We start from the raw sequence: 7,657 nt of genomic DNA, 5'->3' as shown, positions 1-7,657 counted from the left end.
CCACCAGCTCCATCCACCCCTCCAGCAGCCAAATCGCCTCCCGTGAGCCCTGTGGCTGCCCCATCTGCTCCTCCCACCCCAGCCGCACCAGGGCTCACAGCTCCTGCTGGCCCTTCACCAGCCAGATCATCCCCCATGAGCCCTGTGGCTGCCCCATCAGCCCCTGCCCCAGCTCCAGCCCCTTCTGCTGCTAGCATGAGCCCTGTGCGTGACATACTAGCTGCAGCTCCAGGAGCTGCTGCCACATCTGTGCCCGTCTCTCCTGCTTGCCCAGTCCTGGGGGTTCCTGATGCCCTCCCTAAGCCATCAGCTGGGGTCACTGCCCCTGCAGCCTCCCCTGCTGTCAGTCCTGCCCCCCAGAAACCAGCTGCCAAGCTTCCTGCCTCTGCCCCAGGGGGTAACCTCACCCCGCCTGCTTCCTCTGCACCTACCGTTTCCCCCACTAAAAAGCAACCTCCTTCAGCTAAGCTCTCTAAGCTGGCTCCACGTGCCCCCCCATCCAAACCTCCATCAAAAGCCCCAGCCCCAGTCTGTGCTGCTGTCGACGACGATGACCTGCCACCTCTGATTCCCCCAGAGGTGCCTCCTGTCGAACCGCCTTTGCAGCCCATCCTGGTGGACCTCTCACCCAGAGCAGCTGTGGCCCCTGCTGAGGCCCCAGCTCCTCCAGCTAAGCAGTCTGTGATGAAGAATGACAAGGGTATTTGCCTGCTCGGTGTGCTGTGTGCATGGAATGTCACTTACTGCCCACCAGATACTAACTCGCTGTCGGGGACTCCAACTGCCCCTACGTCGCTTGGTGTGTCGATCTAGATGAGTTGTCTTTAGAAATGCCGGGTGCTGCAGGCAGGCCCGAACCATGCCAGACTGAGCCGAGCCTACCTGAGTGGCTGTTGAGTTTGGAGGTGGGGGAGTGGGGAGGGGTCACCTGCCAGGCCTGCAGTCACGGGGTCGGGCAGGTCAGGGCTCACTGCATGGTCCAGTGCCAGCAGGYGCGACTTGGCGTCACTAACAGCGTGTTCTCGGGCACAGAGCACAGTGTGGCTTGTGGWGCAGGTGTTGTAACTGTTGTCTGAACTGGCTTTACGCTGAAACTCCAAGTGGAGCCGCCACATACACATACCCCCTCGTGTGTGTGTGGCATCCACCGTGGTTTTACCTGTTCCCTTCCTCTCCTTCCTGCGTGGCTGTGTTGGGGACACATCTCTGCGTGAAGATGTCCAGGACTCTCAGGTGCACTCTGGTCACTTGGAGCTGCTAGCATGCGCCAGCTCTGCCGAGGCCTGGCRTCTGCTGGGAGTCAGCCAGCAGAAGGAGGGGTGGGGGCACTGCTGGTGTTGGAATGGGTCCCTGCACTCTGGGAGAAACACATTTGCCTGTGTGAGCTGTTGGGATTCCCCCTGACTCACTTAACAGTCTGCAGAGAGAGAGAACCCAGAGCTTTGCTGAGGGTTCTGTGTTCGCTCAGCGTATCCGTGGGCACAGGCCTGTGCTGAGAGAAGGAAATGGAACTGCATTCAGGTAATAGCTGCCCAAGAGAAGGCATCGTGCACATCTCCAGCCTGCTCTGAGAGCTGAAGAGAGCCCCAACTGTGCTCCTTTCACTCCTGTGTGGTCAGACACCAGCTTCAAGGGGATGCTGTGTTTCACAGGCTAACCACAGCCTCTGCAGCAGAGAGGCGTTGGAGCTGGCAGCCCTCTGAGCCATCCTGGGCTTGTGGCAGCTTTCAGGCCATGGCACAAATGCCAACTTGAGCTTCCAAAAATGCTGTTCTCTGATAGGGGCTTTCCAGGTAGTTACAAATCATTCCCTGTAATAATGTCACTGACAGGCTTGGCTCTGCACRGCAGCCCCGAAAACTCGAGGTGAATTGGATCTCATTTCCATGCTGCATGTCTGAGCTCCTGCAATCCCCAGTTTTGCTGCTGTCTAAACAGGTTTGAGCAGAATTAAGGGAGTGTCATTCTTTGGCCTCCACAGGAGTCTCTGTCAGTGCAGGGCTTGTGCTGACTCACTGCCCTGGGGGGGTTGCCATGCTTCTGGGCTTGTTACTTGAGCTGGGGCTGCCGTGCTGGCCAGCACATTACCTTCAGTTAGGGGAGCAGCTCTGGCTCATGCTGCCTTTTGGGGACTCCACTGACTCACCAGCGAGCATTGGCATTCCCAAGCGAGCCTCTGGGCACCTGCAGTGCTCCGACAGCCCTGCAGGAGCATGGCAYAGCCTGGCATGGGTCAGCTGCTGGTGCAGGTGGGCACAAGGCCTCACCCGTGCTGGTCTGGGCACTAGGTTCTCTCCTTGCTGCTGCAGGGGAATTTCCATCATGGTGAGAGTGCCACTGGCTGGCTCATTGTTTGGGGTTGTAGGGAGAGCTCCTTCTGCCAGCATACTTAAGCATACTGACTTGAAATTCATTTCAGGTGGAATTCTAATATTTTTAAATACAGGGAACACTGACAATTAAGTTTTTTTGCAGTTTGACAAGCCGGTGATTGTATGGAATTTATTCTCTAGGGCTTTCCAGTATGTTTCACAAAGTTTGTTGGTCCTTAAGAGCRTTCGTATGTTCCTGTAAAGCCCTACTTGATTTAACTGTGTCAGCACCAAAACCCCTGCAACAAAGCTTACGCCAAAGCAGTTTGGGTCTTTGATCTTGCTGTTTCCTGGGGACTTACTTGCCTCTCTTTGCAAGGTCCTAAGCTGCAAAGTGATGTGTTTGTTTCAATAGGGTCCGGAACAGAATCTGACAGTGATGAATCTGTACCAGAACTTGAAGAACAAGACTCTACACAGGCCACGACACAGCAGGCACAGGTAGGGCAGCCGTGGGCACAGGCCAGAYGTGCAGGAGAGTGTGTCAGGACAGCCATGCTCACCTCCCACTTCCTGGGAGTTTTGGTAGGTGTAGCATGTGCAGGGAGATGCTCTTCTGGAAAATTTCTCTTCAGAATCACCTGAGGGCCCCTCAGGCAGCCCCCATCTCAGGTAGCTCACACCAGGGAATGGTGGTTGGAGAGCTGTCCTTTACAGAAAGGACAGACCTCTATTTTTCTTTTCYTCCCTGCTGGTCAGAGAACAGGTCCCCTTGGGTTTACAGCGCCCAGTAGAGGCAGAAGCAGGATCTCCGTAGATGCTGTCCATCACCTCCTCAGAGCTGTCTAAGGTCCCTGTTGCTTTCTGTCCTTGCAGCTTGCAGCAGCAGCTGAAATAGATGAAGAACCTGTTAGCAAAGCTAAACAGAGTCGGAGTGAAAAGAAAGCACGAAAGGTAAGATGGGATGGTAAAGGGACCAAATCCATATATAGCGAACAGCCTGCCTGTGGATGAGCTGGGCTTGGGAGTTCGTCTGATGAACCCTGCTCAGATTTGCTCCTCCTCCGTGTCCTGCCCTTGTACTATAGCAGCAAGGCTTTCAGGCACTGAGAAAGGTTGCTGTGACTTTCTGCCTTGGTCAGGCCCCCAGGCAAGGCGATGCCCCCCTTTCACGGGAAAAACCCTTGTGCCTGAAGTGGCTCGAGGTCATGCTACGGATCTGTGCCAGTGCTGGGAATAGAAAGTTCCCTCCCAGGCGCTCAGCGCAGTGTCAGCCTAAACGCCTTTGAATGCTTGTTTGCAGCAGTAAAACACACATTTTCATTCACATGAGCGCATCAATTGTTGGACCCTGGTCTCTAGAGAGCAGATGAGCATACGCATCTTGTCCTAGGCTGGGCTGTCTCACGAACTTTTACTTTTCTTTCTCTCACTCTTCTTTCTTTTCTTTTTCTTTTTTTTTTTTTTTTTAAGGCAATGTCTAAGCTGGGCCTTCGCCAAGTCACAGGAGTAACCAGAGTCACCATTCGGAAATCTAAGAACATCCTCTTTGTCATCACAAAGCCAGACGTATACAAGAGCCCAGCATCAGACACCTACATCGTCTTTGGCGAAGCAAAGGTGCGCTGACTCTACGTCGTGTCTGGCAGCCATGTTAATCTGTATTCACAGCAGCGAGTTGGCAGCTCTGAGGTAGCAAGGCTCATCCTTGCCACCTGCGAACAGCAGCCACAGCTGGCTGGATCCCTGGTGCTGTGCACGCCCCTAGAGAGGAGTCGGCAGGCCCCAGTCCTCACTGACAGCTGGTTTCCCAGCTTTGTTGTGCAACAGAGCTATTTAATGTGCTGGCATTGCAGCAGAGTGAGGAAAACATCTGTGATGTCTGAGCCTGTGTGCTGACATTTTACTCTGCATAGGGCTGGCCTCACTCGTGCTTCTTCTCTCCCCCAGATCGAGGATCTGTCCCAGCAGGCCCAGCTGGCAGCTGCTGAGAAGTTCAAAGTGCAAGGAGAAGCTGTCTCAAACATCCAAGAAAACACACAGACCCCCACCGTGCAGGAGGAGAGTGAGGAGGAAGAGGTATGCCTTCCCCAGACTGTCAGCAGCGGGGCAGGGCGCTTTGTTCAGACACTGAACCAAAATGCGAAGCCTAGCCACTGAGCTGAAGGACCTCATTGTGTTAAAGCACATTCATGCTAAACGGAGCGTGCTGCTCTGAGAAGTTCTTCCTCCCCACGCTGCCTGCCTGGCAGCGCTTGCCAGGGTGGGGCTTCACAGGCTATATCCTAGGTGTAATCAGTAGTCTGCTTGACCTGTCCAAAGCTTTGGCCATGGGCTGAGCAGAGGTGCCCTGGGCTGGAGGTGCCCCAGAGAGCTCTGAGGAGGAGGAGCTGGATTTGCCCTCCACCAGGGCGGTTCCCTACCAGGCCGTTGTGCTCTGTCTTTGCTCCATGGATCATRGTTTTGCTCCCCAAAGACACTTCCTCCCTTGCTTGCTGCATTTGCTCTTACAGGATTGCTCCATCAGCTCCTCTTTCTGCCTGAGCCCCCTTCCCTGCCACTTTGTGCCACATCTAGAACTTTGCGTTATGACACACAGTTTTCTTTCTTTCCCCCAAATGTTTGGCTTGATGACAAAAGGGAAGAGCTGGGTCCTTCCCCTGGAGGACCTGGTCCCAGTCAGTGTCAGAAGGCTGCCTGCAAGGCTAGATAGTGCCCAGTTCTGCCTTTGGCTTGACTTGGAGCTGCCCCAATCCAGACAATCCCATTTTTCTTCGCTGGGCACTGAGCAGGCCACGCGTTCAGCTGGACACAATCCTGGTCTATGTCTCCTTAGGTTGACGAAACTGGTGTGGAAGTGAAAGATATCGAGCTGGTCATGTCCCAGGCGAACGTGTCCCGAGCAAAGGCAGTCCGTGCCCTGAAGAACAACAGTAACGATATTGTAAATGCTATAATGGTGAGTGTCTGCCTGCAGGGTATTTCCAGCCAGTCAAGTGAGTCTTGAGCCTGGGGAAGAGATGTAATAGTTTGAAATGAAACGTCCCTGTGGGGGAGACCTGTGGTGCTTGTTTCTCTGCAGCTGGAGGAAGTACGGAATGAATTTGGGAGTTACGTGATGCAAAATGGAGGGAGTTTGTTTCCTTCCATCTGCACCCCAAGTATCTGTGTGGAGTATCAAGTAACTGCATGCCCTGTGCAGTGGCTTGCTTCCGAGTGGAAGGCCAGGAAGCAAAACAACCTGTTGCAGGCCCTGCTGGGCAGACAAGCTGTAGGGGCTTGTCTTCCCTAAAGAGCACTCCATGTGTCTGGAGCCAGAGTTCTGTGCCAGTGGGCAAGGCTGGCTTCTAACTGCTCTTTCTCTTTGCAGGAATTGACGATGTAGCTGTCAGGAGGGAGGAGCCTTTTTTGGTGTTTCAGAGAAGAGTAAAATGCAACTAAATTTAAAATTTGTACTATTTCTATCAGTTAATAAAAGTTGTGGCTTATTGTTGGTGAAACATTTTTTTGCTCTTTTTTGGCTTTGCTGCCCTCTCCTCCTGGGTAGTTGAGGCCCCGGTGCAGAGCCTTCATCCTGCAAAGATTTCAAAGCCTGATACTCTGTGTTCTGTCGCACGGTAGAGGAAGAACACCTGCTCATTCCCTCATTTCCTTCCTGATGTCAAAGGTTGGCTGGCTGGGAGCCCCAGGAAAGCCAGCCAAGGCCTCCAACTTCAACGCATGCCTGGGTCACTGGTCTTAGCACAGGCTGTCTCACTCTGAARCTAGCAGGAGGTCTCAAACCTATAGGTGAGACATCTGCTGAAGGGTGTCACATCACCCAGGAATGTTCCAGACAGTGCTCTCCTGTGAGAGCCCAGCTGTGACACTCCCAGTAGCAAGTCTCAGCTCAGAAAACCACAATGGTTTTAAAGAACGAGAAATTCTCTTTAGATTAGTGAACAGGGGGTTCTCATTTGATTCACTGCAGCCATGGGACAGAGATGGATAAGATGATCTTGTCATGCCTTCCAGCTGGATTTGAGAGAAGGCCAAGATTCCTCCAGGTTCTTGAACCCAGAGCTTTGCAACAGCTAGGGATACCCAGAARTCATGGGAGCTGGCTGCTCTGGTCCTAACAGCTTCTGTTTCTTTCCTCTGCTGCCCTAGACCTGCCTTCCTTGGCAGTGGCTCCTTGCTGATGGCCCTGCTGCATCGCCCACCCCAGCAGAGATGATTGCCTGCCCACGCTGTTGGTTGTTCATGTTCACAGTGCGTGGCCCAATGGCATCAGGCAGGCTGGGCTCTGCTGGGCTGAGCATCAACAAGCAGTTAAGTCCTACCATTTTTGCAGTGCTGCTTTGTTGGAGTTTGAGTGGCATGGCAGAGCAGAGCTGTAGAAGGGGCTGAGCTTTGATTGCTTTTCTCCTGCCTCCAAGGCCTGCAGGGAAGGCTTGTGCTTACCCAGGAAGTTGTTTTGCATGCAGAGGGAGTCTTTCAGYACTTGACAGGGGTGGGAACTGAACTGACATTCACCCGCCCAAAGCCCCAAGTCTCATGAAATGCTGAGGCTGAAGCTGTGAAAATAGGCATCTTTCTGCCATTTAGCAGCATTTCTTTCTCCCTTGTGCAATAAAATCTGGCCCTTAGAACAGCTCATTAAAGCTGATTAGCAACATTGCTATACGGGCAGCCAGCATGAAGCCGCAGATGAAGTGGGAGATTCTAGCTAGAAGCCCTTCATTACCCTTTCACGCAGTTCTCCAGCGCCTGAACACAGGAAAATATTGTGTGATGCTTCGCTTGGTCACAGCCGCCCCCAGCAGCGCTCCAGCTCTGGGGGGAGCCTCGAGGGAGGCAGGGCTGCCAGGGATGGATGCTGCCGCCAAGCTACAGGAAGACCCGTCAAAAGAGCGGCCTGGGGAGCAGCCCTGAACGGTTTTAATGAAGAGACCGGAGAGCCGCTGGCTCGCAGGGCGGCATCAGGACTTCAAAGCCACTTCGAGCTCCAGGGGTCAAACTCGGAGGCCGCACACAGGCCTACGGGGAGCGAGGCCTCAGTGACCGCCGTTCCCYCTAGCTGCGGAGCTGAGTTTCCGTTCGGGTAGCGTTTAACCTCCCCCCTGCCGGGCTGCGCAGRGCTCCGGCTGTGACTTGGCACCTGGGCTCGTGCCCCGCGTGCTGGGCCCGGCTCGTGGGCCCAGCCCGGGGCCCAGCAGACAGGCCGCGAGGCGGCCCTGCGCGGGGCAGCCCTGGCAGCGCCGAACTCGTGCTCTGCGGTGGCCGCCACGTCGCTTTGGTCGTCCGAGCAGCAGGAGCCGCCCGCCCCCCACGCCGCGCACACGCGGGTGGGCCAGCGGCGCCAA

The 7,657-nt window shown here is 54.6% G+C and overlaps 1 protein-coding gene across 3 annotated transcripts in view; it reads left to right on the top strand.

Moving 5' to 3' along the window:
* NACA (nascent polypeptide associated complex subunit alpha) overlaps positions 1–5,812 on the top strand; it is a 13,830-nt gene extending 8,018 nt beyond the window's left edge. The window contains exons 4-10 of one of the 3 annotated variants that reach the window (XM_085319564.1): positions 5–700; positions 2,728–2,813; positions 3,189–3,266; positions 3,786–3,932; positions 4,263–4,391; positions 5,149–5,271; positions 5,683–5,812. In XM_085319564.1, coding sequence (XP_085175690.1) covers positions 5–700; positions 2,728–2,813; positions 3,189–3,266; positions 3,786–3,932; positions 4,263–4,391; positions 5,149–5,271; positions 5,683–5,697 — 1,274 coding nt within the window. In that variant the 3' untranslated portion in view covers positions 5,698–5,812. The remainder of the gene's footprint in view (positions 1–4; positions 701–2,727; positions 2,814–3,188; positions 3,267–3,785; positions 3,933–4,262; positions 4,392–5,148; positions 5,272–5,682) is intronic. The other 2 variants (XM_085319563.1, XM_085319565.1) reach the window with 2 other exon arrangements.
* The last annotated feature ends 1,845 nt before the right edge of the window (positions 5,813–7,657 follow it).

The sequence above is a fragment of the Rhea americana genome, unplaced genomic scaffold (assembly GCF_003343005.1).
Source record: "Rhea americana isolate MKP2758 unplaced genomic scaffold, rheAme1 scaffold_598, whole genome shotgun sequence".
Classification (NCBI taxonomy): domain Eukaryota; kingdom Metazoa; phylum Chordata; class Aves; order Rheiformes; family Rheidae; genus Rhea; species Rhea americana.
The sequence above is the reverse complement of the archived record's forward strand: the minus strand, read 5'-3'. Positions and strand labels throughout refer to the sequence as shown.